This window comes from Musca vetustissima, unplaced genomic scaffold (assembly GCF_032173495.1).
Source record: "Musca vetustissima isolate MV318-11 ecotype Yass unplaced genomic scaffold, APGP_CSIRO_Mvet_v1 utg23551, whole genome shotgun sequence".
Taxonomy (NCBI): domain Eukaryota; kingdom Metazoa; phylum Arthropoda; class Insecta; order Diptera; family Muscidae; genus Musca; species Musca vetustissima.
In genome coordinates, this window is record NW_026889601.1 from 77,677 (window position 1) to 98,548 (window position 20,872).

At 35.3% G+C, this 20,872-nt stretch overlaps 2 protein-coding genes across 2 annotated transcripts; one reads left to right on the forward strand and one right to left on the reverse strand.

Moving 5' to 3' along the window:
- Positions 1-4,521: 4,521 nt before the first annotated feature.
- On the reverse strand, positions 4,522-10,965 carry LOC133337267 (AP-3 complex subunit mu-2). Its single transcript, XM_061545509.1, has 6 exons — positions 10,900-10,965; positions 10,750-10,837; positions 10,053-10,378; positions 5,487-5,646; positions 4,971-5,423; positions 4,522-4,710 (listed from the first exon to the last, which is right to left on the reverse strand). The coding sequence occupies exons 1-6, from the start codon at positions 10,932-10,934 to the stop codon at positions 4,525-4,527; spliced, it is 1,248 nt and encodes a 415-aa protein (XP_061401493.1). The 5' UTR covers positions 10,935-10,965; the 3' UTR covers positions 4,522-4,524.
- An 8,832-nt stretch (positions 10,966-19,797) lies between these two features.
- On the forward strand, positions 19,798-20,622 carry LOC133337265 (leucine-rich repeat-containing protein 57). The gene is made up of 2 exons (XM_061545507.1): positions 19,798-20,268; positions 20,335-20,622. Exons 1-2 carry the CDS (start codon positions 19,825-19,827, stop codon positions 20,605-20,607), a joined length of 717 nt encoding a protein of 238 aa, XP_061401491.1. The 5' UTR covers positions 19,798-19,824; the 3' UTR covers positions 20,608-20,622.
- Positions 20,623-20,872: the final 250 nt, after the last annotated feature.

Consider the following 20,872-nt stretch of genomic DNA (forward strand, 5'->3'; position numbering starts at 1 on the left):
AATTGGATGAACTAAAATATGTGATATATATATCTAAATGTGAACCGACTTAGATCAATCCATAAACATGTCATTTGTAACCTATACTAAACTCCTAATTTGGATAGATAAAGAATAAGACAAAATTATCTAAATCGGACACTCATTGATTATTTGAAACCAAATAAACACGAAGTCGGTCGAATATATGAACTATGTCTGAATTTCTATAAAAAGCAATTACGTCATTCTATACTCAAATTTTTGTGTGCAAATCTGACAAAATGAGGAGTCTGGGCCCATTTCTTTAAAATCGGAGGAAAAAATTAATGTATGCTATATCTAAACAGATTTCAACGAAATTTGTCACAGGTTAGTTTATACTAATTTCAGCACGTTTGGTACATACCGGCCATATTTTGGGTCCTTGGTGCATCATATACTTAAAATCGGAGGAAAATACATATAGCAGCTATAACTAAATCTGAACAGATTTTCACAAAAACTAAAACACATCATTCTAGACTTAATTTAGTACGCTATGTAAAATTTCGTTCAAATCGAAAGATATTTGGGACTTTGGTATACCATTTACATTAAATCGGACGAAAATATATATGGGAGCTATATCTACATCTGAACCGATTTTCACGAAACTTAACACACATCATTCTAGACCCAATTCAGGACACTATGCCAAATTTCGTGCAAATCGAAAGAAATGTAGGGGCTTTCGTACACTATTTACATAAAATCGGACGAAAATATATATGGGAGCTATATCTAAATCTAAACGATTTTCACGAAACTTAAGGCATATCATGCTAGACGTAATTCAGTACGCCATGCCAAATTTGGTCCAAATCATTTACCATTTACATTAAATCGGACGAAAATATATATGGGAGTTATATCTAAATCTGAACGGATTTTCACAAAACTGAACACACATTATTCTGGACTTAGTTCAGTACGCTGTGTCAAATTTCGTCCAAATCGGAAGATATATAGGGGCATTAAATAGGACTAAAATATATATGGGAGCTATATTTAATATGAACCGATTTTTCCCATCTTCAATAGGGTTCGTCCTTGGGCCAAATAAATGACATGGACAGACAGACGGACGTCGGACATGCATAAATCGAGTCAGAAAGTTATTCTATGCTTATTCTCAAAAGGAATCATGTGTCTACCTCGTTTCCTTTTGCCTGTTACAAAAATATGCACAATGACATAATACCCTGTAGCACAGTGTGGTGAAGGGTATAAAGAGACAAGTTTTTTGTTAGGTTTGGTGTGTGGTTAGGCACAGAAATTCTTACCCAACGAAAATCCGATATTAAAGGGGTATATATACATATTTAACAATTGCTTTGGTGGGATTCCTTAAAGGAGTCTTAAAAACATCTGGGGGCAAATTGTGGCATTCGATATTGAGTTGTTGCGATCGATGTCTTTTAATTTAGTATGACCACATTCGATATCGACTACATTTCGGGCAATAAAATAAAAAAAATCATATAACAAGTACAAGTTTTCATAATTTTGCCCGTCTTGGGTGAGGTACTAGAAGGAGTTGGCCTAAAAGTCCCATATTTCAACGTTATACAGTCATGGTTATAATATAAGTTTGTGCAAAGTTTAGTTCAAACCGTTTAAGTGATATTATTAAACCGTTTGGTGGGTGAGGTACCAGAAGGTGTGAAACGATATGCTCAATCTTCGAACTTTATCTAAGTTTGGAATAAGTATTAATTTTGAATGAAATCGATTACACCCTTCGAGAGTTAGCCACACAGACGACATTTGTAAATCGACTCCAAATTGTCGTAAACGGATTTTGGTCCAAAGAAACATGGAAACATAAGGCTGAGGGTATAAAAATTAAAAACTGTCCATGCATTCTGACATACATATAGATAAATAATAAATTGGCTCTATAACCTAATTCGAGGCGGCCACAAAACCGTTTTATTAATGTATATTTATTTATTGATATTTTAGGTGTTATATAACAAATTTCAAAATCTTCAAATTAAATAAAAACCTAAGTTTTACACTCCCTCATATTATTCGCCTTATATAAAAATTTGATTATTATTCTTAGGGTTAGGGTATTGAAATGTGTATTTGATTTCAAACAAATGATAACTCGAATACTGCGTGCAACAATTTCAGATTTGAGAACGAAGTCAAACAACTATAAAAAGCAAGAAACATGCAACCATAAAAAGGCGACAAAAGAAGATAAAACAGACAGACAGCAAGCAACAACAAACAAACAAACATGATGAAAGTGTGGCAAACATAAAAATATGAAGTTTGTGTCTTAAGTCTTTCGTTGTGGGCACACACACCTTAAATAGGCTTGTTCGTTCTTTCGTTCACTTTTGTTGTCCGTTGCAGCAAGCATTCAATGAGTGACAAAAGCTAGTTTCTTTGGAAAAAAGAAAGAATTATTATTTATTTTCTTTACGAGTTATAGAAACTTTGGTTTGAAGTAGGTGGGGTACTGCTTACATCGTGTGCGGTTCTACTTTATATGCCACCCATAATTCGAAGCTGTAACCACACAGTGAAACTAAGTTCATCCACAATTTCTTTTTGTTGTAATTTTTTGTATAGCTGTAATGTTGGGTGTGTTTGCTGGGGGTTTCAATGTAATAACAATTCTTTGAATTTACATATATTGTTTGATTTTGTTGACTTCTTTTACATTTTAATGTGCTTTACATGGCTGTTAGGGACAGTTGGTAAAATCGCTGTAAGGGACAGTTGGTAAAATTATAATAAATTAAGATATATGTTTGTTAAATAGAAGCCATTTGTGATATTTTAATTTTAATTGCGATTTGTAATTGTGTGAGGGTTAATTGTTTTTCATTGTGCTTTAAACATAACTGGTTTCAGTTGTTTTTTTAAGTATTTCCAGCTGATGCATTTTTAAATACTTAATAAAATAATAGATTTCTTAACGCATGTCGTATATTGTTTGTTTTCATTTGCATTTCGAAAAAAAGGAAACAAACTGTCTACTGAATAATTATTAAATTAACACATTAGGACGACAGTAGAGATTAGCATGAAATTTGAAAAATATTGAATTGAATGAAGAAACAAATAGTAAATTCTGAATGAAACCGATTGCAATTGGAAATGAGTAGAAATTTATTATTATCAATTTTATTGCATTGTAACCACAAACTTGGTATGAATATACAAGTTTGGGTCAATCTTTAGAACGAGTGGAACGAGTGAAGCCCTATCTTACAACATTATTCCAGGATGGTTAAACTACGAAGTTGTGAAAATTTTGGTTTAAATCGGATAGTCCATTCGCACGATATTATAAAGCATTTTGACCATTTTGTGTGGGATGGAACAGAAGGAGTGAACGGATGGCTCCCATCTTCGAACTCAAAATAAATATTACGATATGCATGTTTGGCATCAAATTGGACATTCGACGCCATTGTTATTGAATTAACAAATTTTCAATGCTTGACCTATTGTAGGGGAGGTATCCGAAGGTGTGGACCGATTGGTCCGGCCCCATCATTGTATTCGATATAGGCTATGTAAAAATATTACGATGAGCAAAGTTTGGATGAAATTTAGATTTGGATTTCATATATGGTGTACAAACGTTTGGAAGCGAGGTAGCAGAAGAAGTTTGAAAGAAATATTGGCAAAGTTTGGATCCAATCGGACATATCATTCGCCCAATATTGGATTTATAAATATTGAAAATTTTGACCCTTTGTGGGGGAGGTACAGAAGAAGTGAACCATATTCTGACATGATGTATACTTAGTAATTTTAAGACTACGCGGTTCATTCCGTTGTTTAAGCATTACTATTTAAATGTTGACGTTACAAGTGTGGCGGACTGCAACTTCACATCATTTATCTGACATGAGGCAACCGTAGAAATCTTTGTTGGATCTTTCTAATTCACATTGAACAACGTAAAGCTATAAATGTCACCCTTGCAGAAGGATCACATAATATAATTAACAATATTGTCATTATATTATCCTCACAATATGAGATAAAAACATATATTACTAGTCTTATTACTTTTACACTAAAAATATATAACACAAACAATCAATCTCGTAACTTTGCGACAATACCATATAAATTTATAATTTCATATATGGCTATATAACTCCAATACAATATGCAATTGTCTGTACTTACCTTGAGTTTGAAAGTTGTAAAAATTGTTCTTTGTATTGAATTGAATTTTGAGTTGATTGATGACTTTAAATGGAAACTTGAAATTATGTGTTGTGAATTGTGGGAATTTTTCTTGATTTCTTGTTAAATGTTGATTGATGAATAATATTAAATGTATATGATTTAATGTTCTATAAAACAAAAGAACGACATAGACGATTTTAAATTAAATAGATGAAATATTTTATTTTTTAAAAAAATTACCTTAAAGTGGAGATTTTTGAAATTTCTTAAAATTAGAAAATTTGAAATACCAATGGAATTGTTTAGAAGTTCACTAATTTTTGTCAATTTTTTTGATTACATTCTAACTTGGAATTTGCCAGCCTTTGTAATATATTTAACACCTTTAAAAGGTTTATATTTTTCACCATACATATCTAAACGATTAACTTTAAGTCCGGATACAGCCATTTGTGAGATGGTAAATTGCACATTTATGGTAGGATTGGAACCTAAACTTGGGGTACCGGGAGGAATAGAGACCTAAAAAGAAAGAGAAAATTAAAAGTATTGTTTGGATTGTATGTACAAATAAATTGTTTAAAACAATAATAGATATCACAAACAAATATCGATAGAGCACTTGTTAGTAGGATTAAAGGTTTATTCATAAGGTTAACAGGCAAACGAATTCATGCCTCTTGCTGTCAGCATTTTAATCGCGAAATACAAACCAGAACAGGATAAAAATTCAAAACATCTTTCAGGAAAACGTAATGATAGTTCAAATTCATAAAACTTACCGTTCCTCTTATATTTGGCAAATTGGTAACATCTATACGGCCAACTTCCCATATCAACGTTTTGGTTACCGAATCAAATGTATATTTGCCCTGATTGGGTGTGAGTATGCAATTTAAAACACATTTGGGCATAGCAATTTCCAATTTCACTTTATCCACAGCACGACCCATAAGAGTACGGGTACCGACCGTTAAATCCAAACGACCTTGTTCACCAGTTTTTATTGAAAAATTATGACGTATATAGATGGGAATAGCTACCACCGATTGGGAACTAATGTGGTACGACATTAAACGGAAATTACCATCAGGTGGTATAAAACTCAATAGACGTTCCGCCTCCCAACGTTTAAAACGTACACATGGATGAAATGAGACATCATCAAATAAACGTGGATTCATAAAGGAAAGTGTTAAGTCCGGCATTCCCGATAATTTGATACAGCAATCAATCTAAAGATTGTAAAAAGAAATGAATTAGTAAATTATTGGACAAAAAATATGTTTTGTACTTACATATCCTTGAATTTCAGCAAAAACTGTTGATCCAGATTTATCAATAATGGCATCAACTTCTTCGATAACATCGAAATAGGCTTCATTGTTTGTGTAACGTACACCACTCCGTCTCCAAGGAATTGCAGACAGTTGTCCTTGAGGCAAAATTGTGCTGACACTAAAAGCAAATAATGCATAGAATCAGAAGAAACCCAAATAGTTATATTGGAAAATATTTCAATTCCCGTTTATATCCGTCCTTGACGACAATTCATATTAGCTAATGTTCCTGCCAACGATAGCTATGTTTTAGGGAAGAGTAATAATGTCTGCATATGTAGAAAACTATAAATTCTGCTTACTGATTTGTCAAAAATCAATGTTTTTAATGCTACCAAAATACCATATACCGATAACTTTTTATATAACAAAAATCTTGGGGGCGTGTATTTTTCGTGTAGATGTACATTTGAATAAAAAAAATACAGTAATATTTTCGCTAAATCTAAGTCGCTATAGATTTAGCAGAATATATTTTAATACGATTTTCATTAAGTTAGCAATTCAGGCTCATTAACATTTTATCAACAATTAGAAAATTTTGAAGGTTATAGGAATCGGTTACAATGTTGAACACGTTCAATATTCCAAAGCCAATTTTCTGTTGAGGTTATTCAGAGGATTACGTAACGGGATTCAAAAAACTCGAAGCCATTAATAAGAAAATCTGTTGTATCCTACTAAGTATTATTGTCGTTGAAAATGAAATGTGTTGTCAGGTTCGGGGTCTTTTCCCTCCGAATTCGGTAGGGTTTCAACATAGACAAGTTTCGGTCATAGAAATTTGATGTCAAGTAAGAAAGCATAGCTTGGCAGTTTAATATGTAGAAAGTGTGTTCGTATTCCATATTCTGGACATGTGCTAGGTATAGTGCCATCAATTCGTCCCCAATAAGAATTGAGGCGGTTGCAGCACATAGATCTTATCTGGGCAGCTGATTTTCCCCTTCTGCTAAGGATAGTGGATCGCAATGAATCCAATATAGACTGTCAGATAGGCCTGTTGATGGCACGATTGTACCATTGGACCACTTTCTGTAGATCATGATGGCTATTACTGAGGCGCCTGGTATGTGGAAAACTGCCCATTAGGTGATTACAAGGGCCTTCCCGATGATAACAACCAGGCAAGTATTGCACCGGAAACATTTGTTTATGTCGATGGACGATCTCCGTCTCATCAAAAACATGTCCAGTGTTGCCAATTTAGCACTTTTAGTGCTAGATTTAGCACTTTTTAAACTCGTTTAGCACGAAAAAAATTGATCTAGCATCTAGCACTTTTTTTAGCATTTTTAATTTGTTCCAAGATTTTTTCAATTTTTTTAGTATTACTCCAAAAAAATTGTATTTCCGATTTCACATCGACACATTGAAGTTTCCGTATGTTTCACATGGTGGATTTGATTTTCCAATGTTGTTTCTAGTGAGCGGAGCAGTATAGTCGCACGGGGCTATCCATATGATACATTACGTAACTACCACAAGACTTAAATTTTCTGCGAAACTAATTTCCGTGTCGGTGAAAAATTCTGCGAAATATCCACCTCCTGGGGTTGTTATAATACTACATTATCAGAATATAACAAGTAAAAAACTATGTGGAAAATGTGTCCAAAATCCCCAAAATACCGAATATTGGGGGGACCCAATACTTAGGCCAATATATGACATTTGCAATACCAAACATCCAAGAAGTACTAGTAATGTCTGACAGATCATTATCAAAGCAGCCATGTTTTTTCGTTGACTAGATTTCCCGTATTTATTGGTGTTCGGGTTATAAAACGCATTTAGAGAGGTGCATTTAGAAAAAAATATTTTTTGTATAATTTCATCCTCTAAATATCATCGTTTAAAACCGATAGATGTCGCACTTCAACAAAACCGGAACTTTATGAAAAATTATATACCTATAATCTAGTGCGGTAATGGTGATAAATACTATTAGAATATATACCCCTTTAAATATTTACGTACATCTCCCACACCCGGTCTGCAAATTTTTTCAAACAAAATCTGGGTCAATTTGACTTGCTCAGTATGCTTATTCATTAGCATTTTCCCCATGTACAATTTTGTGACCTCTAGAGAGATCAGAAACAAATATAAAATGCTTTGGTTGACTTCAACAGCCAAATATTGACCGTTTTTACCTAACTCAATAACTGTCTTCACTGGCCAGAACCGGATATACAGAATATCGTGACAATTGTTTCACAGCTATGACCGTTACTTTGTATACAAATGTTAATGGACATACGGATAGTCACATACATATATATACTCAGCAATTCGGGATATAAGGATTCGTAATGTAAGTCCAGGACCAATATTTCGTTACAAACAATTGAAACACTAACATTTGCAATACCCTTACAACATAGCTATTAATTTAATTTATAAGACATATAGATCTCATTATAGACTATAATCAAATTTTCTTAAGGGGACCCCCCCCATTCTCGGGGTCAAAATTTTCCTTGATATAATTCGAATCTACACTAATTAAAGAATGTCCCTACAAAATTTCAAGTGAAAATCTCAAGAACTTTTGAAGATACAGCCGATTTATTGTGTCAGCATCAAGTGACGGCTGAAGGGCTTCTCAAACTTTAAACGCGTTTTTCTCTAAACATTTTTTTGCGAATGGCGGGCACGATAACAAAAATAATAATCCAATCGGTTCCAAATTTTGACACGTTTCTCTGGGAGTGTGTAGCTCTCGTATGAACTAGGATAAAGCCAATCGGTGAAGATCTTCCTTATTTTTAAAAAAAAAAAATTTTCAAAGTTCCGCCATTTTGTTAATTGTTGTGCGAACTCAATAATCCTAGTTCATACGAGAGCCAGACATGTCCTCTTTCTAACACAGTTGGAAACATTCCGATGTTTGAAGTTACATGCCCGCCATTGAAAATAACATTTGAAAAAACAACAACAAAACAACAACAACAACTTTTGGTAAATTATTTTTCTTCTTCTTTAAATCTTCAAATATATATGTGCCAAGTTACAAACCTTAACAAGCATTGGTATTCATTTACCAGCCCATTTAAAATCTTAAAAATAAAAAATCAAATTTTCTTAAATTCATTTTTAGCACTTTTTTCTGGCACTTTACTAAAATTTTTAGCAGTTTTTAGCATCTTTTTCAACAAAATCTAGCATTTTTTTCTCAATCAAGTTTTGGCAACACTGAACATGTCCGTTGGTGAAATGAGGATACCATCTGTTGCAGTTCTCTAAGCAGCATTCTGGCTGGTCTCAATATTCTTTCCCTTTGTAAACCACGTTGGCGCCGGATAGTTTACCACTATTCTATTTCCTTATATCCCAAATAGCAGTGACTTGAACAGGCGTCTTTAAAATGCTGTCGAAAGTTTCATTAAATATCTTCCGTTATTTGGTGGTAAGAATCTATTCCATCCATTCAGCGGGACTTTCATTTCAGTCATTCAATCTGTGTCGCTCTTGTTTTGTGGCAGATATTTTCATATTCATCAGATGAAATAATTCCCAAGATCAGCTCTGCAGACGTTTATCCTCTCACATGTGGCATCAATAATGGAATCCATATCATCGACGACCTTTGTACATTTTACGACTTCCATGTTGATGTTGGGCTATGGAGAAACTGCTTCCCATCGATGGAAGGAATAGCGCCTCAAGTGCAATTGTTACTGGCGACAGAGGTGAAAATCGGCATGTACGACTTCGGGTTCATAGAGTTACTTACGGCTTTGGATGATGTTGCGTCTTTGATTAACAAATCACATGTTTTGCATATGGGCTTTTCAGAAAGTTACATTTTCTACACTCATCGACCACAAAATCTCGTCAAGATCAAGTTTGTCAATGATTCCTACTCTTTTGTTGTTCAGGACCAACTGTCGAGTACGCAACACGTAACGCCTTGGTTGGAATGAATCCGCTTCTATATACTTATTTATTTCCACGCTCCTACATTTGGTTACTGGTTTTTGAGGTCATGTAGTATTGTAGTCATCGTTGAGCTGCTGTTTGAAATTAGTTTCGAAGCTATCGTCTTGGTACGCTAGATAGTAATTCTTTCAATAACTAATAAGGATATTCGCGTTTAAATGTTTTCGCTACCTTCATGTTCTTCCTTATTGTCTTCCTATTTTTTTGCATAAAATCGTCTAATATGAAAAGTTCTGAAAAAATATGTTTTATAATCCATTTCCCTGGAAATATGAACTTACTCAATACTAATCTTAGACCTTTGGATTAATAAACGTTTAACGCATTTCAAAACGATCCGCGACGTATTCCAAGTCCTGTTCCTGAAAATAATTCTTAGCAGTTTTCTACATTAAACACTTGTATACAATAGCCGCCATTATTTTATTAAAAGCATTATCCTATGACTCAACTAAACACCAACTAATTCATCATCTTTTGGCCCGTAATTGTTCGAAGTTTGGTTCCTTAAATACTTATTAAATAGAACAACTTTGCCTACATACTTGTTAATATATTTTAAACATCAATCATACTTACTTGCTTTTACCGGTCACAGTATTGGCAATGGTTCTCAAAATATTTGGTGGTTTGATCAACTCTTTCAAAATATTACTTTCTGTAGCCAATGGAAAACCATTATCTAACATTTCATCCAACAGCTCATAGACCAAAACATAATTTTCCTTAATAATCGATTCGGAGCAATCACCAAAATAATCCTCGAATGTATCAATGACACGATGTAAAAATTCGATAACAAATAGGGGAGGCACTTCCTGCTTGCAAGCAGCCACCAATGAAATACCTTTACGTTGGACAGTAATTAAATAGTAATGAGGAGTGGGAATGACTGGAGGCACGTCCTGTAAGAGAAATTAAAGAAAATAATTATTTAATAGTGTTTATAACTAGATAATGAACAAATGCATATTACATACAATATTATTCACAATTTGTCATTACATGAAGGGAACGTGATGTGTGAAAGGAAAAATGGCAAAAAAGTTCGTACAAAACTGTAACAACGCAAGTATTCTTTTCCCAGCAATTTGCAATGGTTTCTTATATGCTATTTGTAATACGATTGTAAACTAAACTACTCTCTGAGCGTATTTGAGGCTCCTAATGTGTCTCTATAGATTCTGATGAACTATGACCGTCCAGCATATTATTTTGCACGCAATAGTTATTAAAGTCACTGTTTTCAGTGTTTTTATCTCATATTACAACTTACATTTTGTGAATTCCTTTGGGCATCCAAAAAGTAATCACATACGGAACGAGACACAACTGAACGCCAATGTTTTTCAAGAAAAACATCGCTGCGTAAAAAGAATTCAACATTAATAAATCTATTTTGACTTGTTTGTTCGCCAAAACTCACCCACTATTGTTTACAATAAACAAACTATGTATCATGATTCTCTATTTAAATATTTTTATCCAAATTTTCTAATTTTCAACTCCAAACAAAAAATTGCCAACAAATTCCAATAGGATATTTTTTTCTCATTAACAGCTGTTTATCTGTAGTGATTTTTTACGTATGTAGTTGTTGTTTACCTAATAGCAAGCAATAGCGTACGGCGTAGCATATTGCAGCAATACAATCATGGTACTATTATAAAAGGTAACAGCAAATCCCAGCTGATTTGATTCCAACGTAATACTAGTGTCAATATAAATTTTGACAAATTATGTTTTTAAAAATCACCCAACAGGAAAATTGGGAACGCATACAATTTGAAATTGTTCTTTATTAATGTGCTCCCGTATTCAATTTACTCAATCTGCCTGCTGGGAAAGTTTGAGGAAGCAAATCTTTCTTGAAGGAATTACTCGCTATTCCCAGCATTGTCATATGTGTTACACATATATATGGCAATGGCTCAATTAAAGGAAAGATGTGGAAGCGATAGAAATATAAATTTGATAGATTTTCATTCATGTTTTTCAATTTTTATTTTGAGGATTCGAAAATATTCCATTTTCAAAATAAAAATAATTTGATGATAATTTGTTTGTTTACATTTTTCTGTCAAATGAGTTGACACTAGTAGAACTTACAACAACAAATTTCCATGTGGTTGTTGTATCGTTTTTTGTACAACAACACTTGCTGTTACCTTTTATTATTATACCATGCAATACAATCAGTATTAGTCTTGATTTAGATTAGGCGAGTTTACTTGCGGCAAGTCTTTGTTTGTAGGAGAGAGGGGCAAGGGGAATAGAAATGAAAAAAAAATGATCGTACCGACAATTTTCTGGCAATTCGTTTTGTGTATTTCGTATTTGTTGACATTTTATATAGATTTAAATGTGAAAAAAAAAAACAAATAGAAAAATATTTTGGAAATCGAATTGCCTTGTATAAACGCATGAAGCAAGTTCAAAAGAGAACGACAAGAATTGCCGCAAGTAAACTCGTCTAATCTAAATCAAGACTTAGCATGTATGCATGTATTAGGTCTGTCTGTTTACTCGATATTTGGTAACAATTGTTACCAAATGTTACTAAATGTTGTGTGTTTACCACAATATCCAGTAAAAGAGAGTCAAGTGAGAGAGCAAGTTTGACAGTTGAACAACAAACTTACTGGAGTTTACTGAAAGAATTTTATCCAGTAAGATTTTGAAAACTCAGCATTTTTGGATCAGCTATTTTATAAGTCTGCTTTTCCACAGGCAGATTTTTATTTGGCAAATTTTTTGTTTTCTCCTTTGAAATTTTCGCTTGCTTTTCCATTAGCAAATTTTTCTTTGCCAAATTTGCGAATCAAAATACAAAAGAAAGAAAATAAAAGCAACAGGTTTGTAAACAAAAGCCGGCTGTGTGTCAGGAAAGCGAATAGGTTCAAAAGGAAATGTCAACAAAATTGTTTTCAACGAACAGAGCAAAGCAGAATTTGCGTGTACGGCAAATTCTGAACAGACAAATTTTTGTTTTTCTTCCTCGCACCCCTCTCGCCTACAAACTCAGTATTTGCCAAATAAAAATTTGCCTGTGGAAAAGCAGACTAAGAATAAATGTATGATTTGTGAATGAATCAATATTTAAAACATACTCCCAAATAGATTTGGAAAAGAAAACCTGATAATTTTTCACGTTTTTGGTAAAATGTTACAAATATGTCAAATGAGCAGAACAACAGGCATACTGTGAACAGTTGGATGTTACCGCTCTCAATGTTGGACCAATTATTTCGATGTCATCGGCGTAGGCGAATAACATATGTTATTTGGTGTACAGAGTAGTTCCGTTCCTGAACCTAAAATAATCTACTAATTTTACAAGTTTTGCAACTTTTTACTCAAAAACCGTTCCTGAACCCATAAAACTGGTAAAACATTGAATCAAATTTAAGAGAGCACAAAACAAAATTGCGTTCTCTTTGTAAACTTTTTACTCGAGAAATTTGGACGAGTAAAAATGGTAAACAGGAATGCCAACTTCTAATTGGCTGTGATGTTGATTTTGAAGTATTGCCATCTAATTTCGGCATATTTACTACATATGCGTTCCCGAACTTTTTAAATTATTTTGCACTCTGAGAGAAATTTTGTAATGTTTCCCTTTTACTAGCTTTACTATTAAAAAAGTACTGGAACAGACCAAGTGTCATTTCTGTTCACCTTTGCATCTCGTATGAGCTTTTCCAGCAGGATATTAAAAAGGTCACACGACAATGTTTCAACTTGTCTGAATCATCGTTCGGTATAAAAGGGCTCCGAGATCTTGTGCCAATTAAAGTTATTTTACATAACCCAAGATCTATTAATAAGGTCACCAAGATAGCAATCGAAATCGGAAAACAGCTGTTTTTTCTCAAGTCTAATGTCAAAAATTTCGACTTTGTTTACGTTTTCATAATGGAAGTCAATTCACAATAATGCATTTTGACAGCAAACTTGTGAGGTATCGATAATCAGCTGGTCTCCCTTGGTGACCTTATTTATAGGCCATGACATAACCGCTGTCGAATGAGGGAATGTCGAATAGGTGGAATTTGTTGATGTGTTTTCGTGAAAGTAGTATATAATCTATACCGTCATCTCTTATTGGTTCTGGGGTATCTTCTTCACCGCCACTATTTAATACCAGAAGCTTATCAAAATGCTCCTTCCACGATCCTCAACACGCTGGCTGTACCTGTCACCATGTTTCCTTCTCTATATCTACAGCACCAAAGCCTTCGGTTGGGTGTTTTACTCGTTGTGACTCCTGTACATCTCGATTTGCTCCCGCTCACGTTTTTCTTGTTGTTTCTTCTTTTTTTAAATACATTTCTCCTCTCCCCTTTTCTCCCGATAATTCTCCGTCACATTACGTGTTGCTACTGTCTGCAGGGTTGCCCTATACGCTGATTTTTTCTTGTCTGAAGCTGAATATTCCGACGGTGGAGCCAAAAATATTTTCCCTTCCGATTTTGGCATTAAAATCTCTTTGCAGAATTTTAATGCCATGGCCAGGGCAGAGATCATATTCTGTTTCTGAGCGCTCGTAAAATATGTCTTTGGTCTGTCCACCTTTGTCTTCGGTCCGATCATGGGCTCAAATTAGACTGATGTAGAAGAACTTCGCTTGTATACGGATTATAGCAATTCGCTCATCTACTGGAGTGAATCTGGATACGAGGCCTTTTATTCTCCTGTTAACCATAAATCCGGAGCTAAATTCAAGTCTCGTTTCATGGTAGATATAATACAAGGCGTAATCATATGTCCTATGATGCAATAGGACATATGCATGGTACAATTATAAAAGGTAACAGCAAATCCCAGCTGATTTGATTCCAACGTAATACTAGTGTCAATATGAATTTGACAAATTAAGTTTTTAAAAATCACCCAACAGGAAAATTGGGAACGCATACAATTTGAAATTGTTCTTTATTAATGTGCCTCCGTATTCAATTTACTCAATCTGCCTGCTGGGAAAGTTTGAGGAAGCAAATCTTTCTTGAAGGAATTACTCGCTATTCCCAGCATTGTCATATGTGTTACACATACATATGGCAATGGCTCAATTAAAGAAAAGATGTGGAAGCGATAGAAATATAAATTTGATAGATTTTCATTCATGTTTTTCAATTTTTATTTTGAGGATTCGAAAATATTCCATTTTCAAAATAAAAATAATTTCATGATAATTTGTTTGTTTGTTTACAATTTTCTGTCAAATGAGTTGACACTAGTAGAACTTACAACAACAAATTTCCATGTGATTGTTGTATCGTTTTTTGTACAACAACACTTGCTGTTACCTTTTATTATTATACCATGGGACATATGATAGGACAGATTTAAAGGTACGGTTATTTTGGGGTAGGTTATTTAGGGGCAAATAAATGAATTGGGTAATTAAAAGTGGGTAATTAAACTTGCAATTTTGCAAGGGAATGTACTGAAAATAACTAGGTATTCTGAAATCGGATTAATTAACCGTGGAAGTTAATTAAGCGAGGAATACTGTATTACAACAAAAATCTTTGTTTTTGTCTCGACTATCTGTCAAATTTTTCCTTACAATATTTCACATGGTTGGCAATATTGCACATCGAATTCAAGTTGAAATTAAGCACTTTGACAGTTAATCAAGACATCAGCTGCTCTAAATAGACAACCTATTCATTGTTTTTTTCTTCAAATTTTGCTTAGGGATACCACTATCACACGGTATATGGCCTGATGATCTTGTATTATCTGGCCACAAACTGCAACAATGTTCAATGGCATAACGGGCGATTTTTACTGACTTCTGTCGTTATAATCGATATCGTAAGTTGTGACAAATTAGTGCAATAATATGTTTACGAGTTAATTTTATTTTTGAGGGAAATGTATTTACTACGTTACATGGTCGTACATCAGAAAAATCTGATTACATTTATTTTAAAAAAATATAATGCAAATATACTGTTACGTTCTTGGGTTTTACTAAATCCCGTGTAGACGTTGTTTTATTTCCCGATACAATTCGTACCAAATAAAACGCGGGTTCTTTCTGATTACGATTATTATAATGATTTTATTCACACAACTTTACTTTGCACTTTACTTTACACGACGGTTTCAATTCGCGATCTGATTCACAACTGACTCACTGCCTTTCCATTCCCTCTATTTATATGAGCCCTGCCTGTCGCTACAGAAGTTTCTAGACGATCTGGTAACACCTAGATCACGAACAATCTACCAATGCAACAAACACATTGAGTAACAATAACAACAACAAACTTACTGAGTGAACAATAACAACAACAAACTTGAGTAAACAAACTTACAATAACAACAACACATATACAGGCGAGGGAATAACAAAGAAAGAGGAATGACGTTTAACAAGAATTGTACGACAATAACAAAATAGAAAATGAAAGAGGAAATGGAAGGATGTAGAAAAATCTATACAGTGGTTGTTGTTGTGAAGTTATTCAAATAAACTGCGTAGTAGAAATTTACGTTACAATTCAAATTCTTAAATTAACGGAATTCATCTAAATTAACTTAAATCTAAAGTTATATTCGTAACATTGCCCCCCGCTTAAGCCTGTTCGTCCCGAATAGGCACAGTTCCCGTTCCGTAGGGGGTCAGCCGCTCCAAATGTACAACTTTCATCTTCGACCTGGGACTGTCGCTCCTCTGGATGCGATAAACGACGTCATTTATTTTCGTGACAATCTTGTAGGGTCCTTCCCAGTGCGTTTGCAATTTGGGGCATAGTCCTTTCTTTCGTTGTGGGTTGAACAATAGTACCAGTTGCCCTTCTTGAAACCCATCGGTATTTGCCGCTCGATCGTACCTTGCCTTCATGCGGTTGCTAACCATTTTTATTCGATGTCGGACTGCATCGTGGACTTTACTAAAAGAGTTTTGGCTGTCTTTATCTTGGTTCACATCGTCGTTTGGGGTAGCGCCGAATATCAAATCGCCAGGTAGCTTTAATTCATTTCCGAACAGAACTTTGGCTGGGGTCCGGGATGTGGATTCATGAATGGCCGATCTATAAGCCAATAAAAACTTTGGAATATGCTCATCCCAGTCTCGTTGGCCACTGTCCACCACTTTCCGTAGATGTTCTTCAAGGGTGCGATTGAATCTTTCCACCATGCCATCTGATTGTGGATGTAGGGGCGTCGTTCTGGTTTTCTTAATTCCGTAGGAGTCACACATTTCCTTGAAGATCGCTGATTCAAAATTCCTACCTTGATCGGAATGAACCTCAGATGGAACACCATAGCGACAAATCCAATTTTTGCTGAACACATCCACAATTGTCCTGGCTTCTTGATTTGGGATAGCATAAACCTCTGGCCATTTACTGAAGTAATCCATGACCACTAAGACATACCGGTTCCCAGAGTCGCTTGTTGGGAACGGTCCAGCCACATCCATTGCGATTCTCTCAAAAGGAGCTCCTGAATTATACTGCTGCATGTAGCCTCGACTCTTCCGTGTTGGACCTTTAGCTCTTATGCACCTTTCACAATTGGCGATCCAGTCGGCAATGGATTTTTGACAGCCGACCCAGTAGAATCTCTGCTTCACCTTTTCAGCGGTCTTTGCTATGCCAAGATGTCCTCCACTTGGCCCATCGTGAAACTCCGACAAGACATCTCTTATTTTGGAGTCTGGGACGACGATCAAGTTCCGGTGAGATTTACCGTCCTCACATTCCCATTTGCGATATAGGCAACCATCTTTTATAAGTAGGCTGTCCCACTGGGCCCAATAAGATTTTAAAAGAGGGCTTTCGGAGGTAATTTCTTTACGACTAGGTCGCTTGCCCGTTTCAATGGCCGAAATTACTTTGCCCAGAATGGGATCTCTTCGTTGTTCCGTCGACCAATCTTCACCCGACTCAAACTGCAATCGTCGGACATCCACGATATTCTCTTTGCACTCAGCCTTTGAGCAGTGGCTGTATTCTACCTTGCATGGTCGACGAGACAGGGCATCAGCATTACATTGTTTTCCGCCTTCTCTGCGCTCGATTCTGTTTAACGGTGACTCATTGGTGGACTGTTGAGCCATTCTTCCACCATCTTTCGTTGGGGGTGGTGACGATGACCTGGATCGTTTGCGCTTAGCTCTGCATTCGCGCGCAATATGACCTGCTTTATCGCAGTTGTAGCATCTAACCCTGTGCTTAGTCATCCCTACAAACTTTGTTTCTTCTATTACCCGCCTCATGGCGTCCTTGATCAAGTTAACGAGAGATTTGTGTTCGCAACATTCGGTCTCCAGTTGGCTAATCTTGTGGGTCTGGGGCTTAACAATCATTCTTGCCGTCTCTTGGGCAAGGGCAAACGACACTGTTTCGGTAAATGACGCTTTTGGTGACGCATATGTTGCACATTTAATCTCAGGGTCACGTATGCCATTCACAAAGGTTTCGATTTTCATACGGTCCAGCAATGGGTGATTCTCTCCTGGATACGCCATTAGCACCAAACGTTCCACCTCAGCTGCAAAGTCTTGTAGCGTCTCGTTTGCCCTCTGTACTTTTCCCCTTAGTTCCATAAGGTAGATGTTTTGTTTATGTTCGCCACCGTACTTACGTTCCAGTGCAGCAATAACATCTTCATAGTTGCTTCTAGAAGCGACAGGAATACTCTGTATAACATCCGCAGCACTGCCCTTCAATGCCAGAAGTAGTGCAACCGCTTTGTCGCTGTCGTTCCACGAATTTCTAGAAGCCACTGTCTCGAACTGTAACTTGAAAACATTGAATGACGTAGAGCCGTCGAATACAGGAGGTTTGATTTTTAGTGTGTTATCAGGAGCTCGCACCGGACCACCTTTAATTTCCAGTTCCGAAATTTTCTTCTCCAGATTCGTAAACCTGTGGTCGTGGGCCAGAAATTTCTCGTCAACCGACTGCACTTTCTTATCCAAATCTTTAATTTGGACCTCCACGGTTTCCACTCTCCTTCCAATAACTTCCGTAATGTTCCCGAGTGTCTCGTTCATTCTACAATTCTCTGCCTTGAGTTCATCTAACTTTCTGGAATTCTCTTCGAACATTCGTCTCGTGTTTTCTTCTAACTTTCTGGAATTCTCTTCGCTCCTTCTGAAATTTTCCTCAAACATTTTGGCCAGCATTTCTCTGAAATCGTCACTCCTGGCAGCTACTGACGAGACTTCCCCACCGTTGGATTCGCCCATTTCCGATAAATCCACTTCATCCTTACTGTCAAACTCATATGTATCGATGTTCATACCACGGCGCTCGAACTCATCCAACAGACGTTTTTGTAGTTCAGCCTTGTTGCCAGTAGAGGACAATTCCAATTTATTGAGCTCCTTCTTTAAGTCTTCCACTCGTAGATCCTTAAACTTCATCGTAGTATTATCGTAATCTCACTTCGGACACCAATTGTTACGTTCTTGGGTTTTACTAAATCCCGTGTAGACGTTGTTTTATTTCCCGATACAATTCGTACCAAATAAAACGCGGGTTCTTTCTGATTACGATTATTATAATGATTTTATTCACACAACTTTACTTTGCACTTTACTTTACACGACGGTTTCAATTCGCGATCTGATTCACAACTGACTCACTGCCTTTCCATTCCCTCTATTTATATGAGCCCTGCCTGTCGCTACAGAAGTTTCTAGACGATCTGGTAACACCTAGATCACGAACAATCTACCAATGCAACAAACACATTGAGTAACAATAACAACAACAAACTTACTGAGTGAACAATAACAACAACAAACTTGAGTAAACAAACTTACAATAACAACAACACATATACAGGCGAGGGAATAACAAAGAAAGAGGAATGACGTTTAACAAGAATTGTACGACAATAACAAAATAGAAAATGAAAGAGGAAATGGAAGGATGTAGAAAAATCTATACAGTGGTTGTTGTTGTGAAGTTATTCAAATAAACTGCGTAGTAGAAATTTACGTTACAATTCAAATTCTTAAATTAACGGAATTCATCTAAATTAACTTAAATCTAAAGTTATATTCGTAACAATACTTTTAATTTTTTAAACTAAATATCAATTTGTAAGACTTTAGATAAACATTTAACTGAAATAAATTAATCAACTTGAATGTAAACATTACATATAAACGGCGTTGCGTTCAGCTTTACAGATGACGCCGACATGCGCTTACTGTGCCTCCTTAGCATTTCTGAATCAGCTGTTAATAATAATTAATTTTTTGTCACAGCACAACAAAATAGAAAAAAGTTAGAACATTTTTTCACATTCCTCCTTTGTAAAGTAAATAATTAATTAAGGATATAATCGATATCTCAACTGAAGGGAATCGGAAATCATGGGAAACAAACAAATAAAACAACATTTGGAAACGGCACAAAAGACGGGAATATTGAAGATTAGTTTGCAGCGTTTACAGGAGTTGCCTCCACAGCTGAAGAACTATCCAAATGTTTTGAAAACATTGGATTTGTCCCAGAATCGTTTTGAGAAAATACCCGATGAAATTGGACGATTTACGCTTATCAAACATTTCAATATGAGTGGGAATCGTATTGTCGATGTACCTGATGCTCTGGGAGAACTTATCAAATTGGAGGTGCTGCTACTGAACGATAATATGATTGTAAAGATACCGAGAACTTTATCAAATTGTCAAAATCTAAAGACTGTCAATTTAAGTCACAATCAATTGACTGAATTTCCTGTGATGTTTTGTGGTCTCAAACATTTGGATGTTTTGGATTTGTCGCGCAATAAAATAACTGCGGTGCCCAGTGAGGTAATTAGTTCTGATTATACTTCTTTTTATATGAATTTTAATGTTGTAATTTCTTCTTCTTATTAGGTTGGCACACTGCGTGTTACAGAGCTGAATCTAAATCAAAACCAAATATCAATTCTGTCCGAAGAAATTGCCGAATGTCCAAAGCTAAAAACTTTGCGTTTGGAGGAAAATTGTTTACAGGCCAGTGCCTTTACGCCTCGCATCCTTAAAGAATCCAAAGTTTGTAATTTATTTGTTGATGGCAACCTGTTCAACCCCAAAGAATTCAATCAACTAGATGGCTATGATGAATACATGGAACGTTATACCCAAGTTAAGAAGAAAATGTATTAGGCTGAAATAATTAATTCTTTTCTTTTGGGGCAGATGGAATATAGTGATACCTCTTTAAATGTTTTGAAGAAATTCCCTTCTCAGTGAAGGAGACTATCTCAAATATGCTGGTGAAATTTCGATCGGATATGGCATACATTTGTGTATGATAAACGAAATAGGAATGAAGGTGTCTTTATAAATTTCACTTGCGTTTGTTTTTTCTTCTGGTAATTTGTTTTCTTAGTATCAAAGTAAATAAACACAAATAATCCCTGATATAGAA

Bases quoted from the DNA above. Each gene is read 5' to 3' on its own strand.
- LOC133337267 (XM_061545509.1), bottom strand. From the start codon at position 10,934: ATGATACATAGTTTGTTTATTGTAAACAATAGTGG. The intron at 5,647-10,052 runs GTAAGTATGATT...ATTTGCTTTTAG, and splicing joins ACTGTGACCGGTAAAAGCAA to TGTCAGCACAATTTTGCCTC. The intron at 4,711-4,970 runs GTAAGTTTTATG...CTTTCTTTTTAG, and splicing joins TGCCAAATATAAGAGGAACG to GTCTCTATTCCTCCCGGTAC.
- LOC133337265 (XM_061545507.1), top strand. From the start codon at position 19,825: ATGGGAAACAAACAAATAAAACAACATTTGGAAACGGCACAAAAGACG. The intron at 20,269-20,334 runs GTAATTAGTTCT...TCTTCTTATTAG, and splicing joins TAACTGCGGTGCCCAGTGAG to GTTGGCACACTGCGTGTTAC.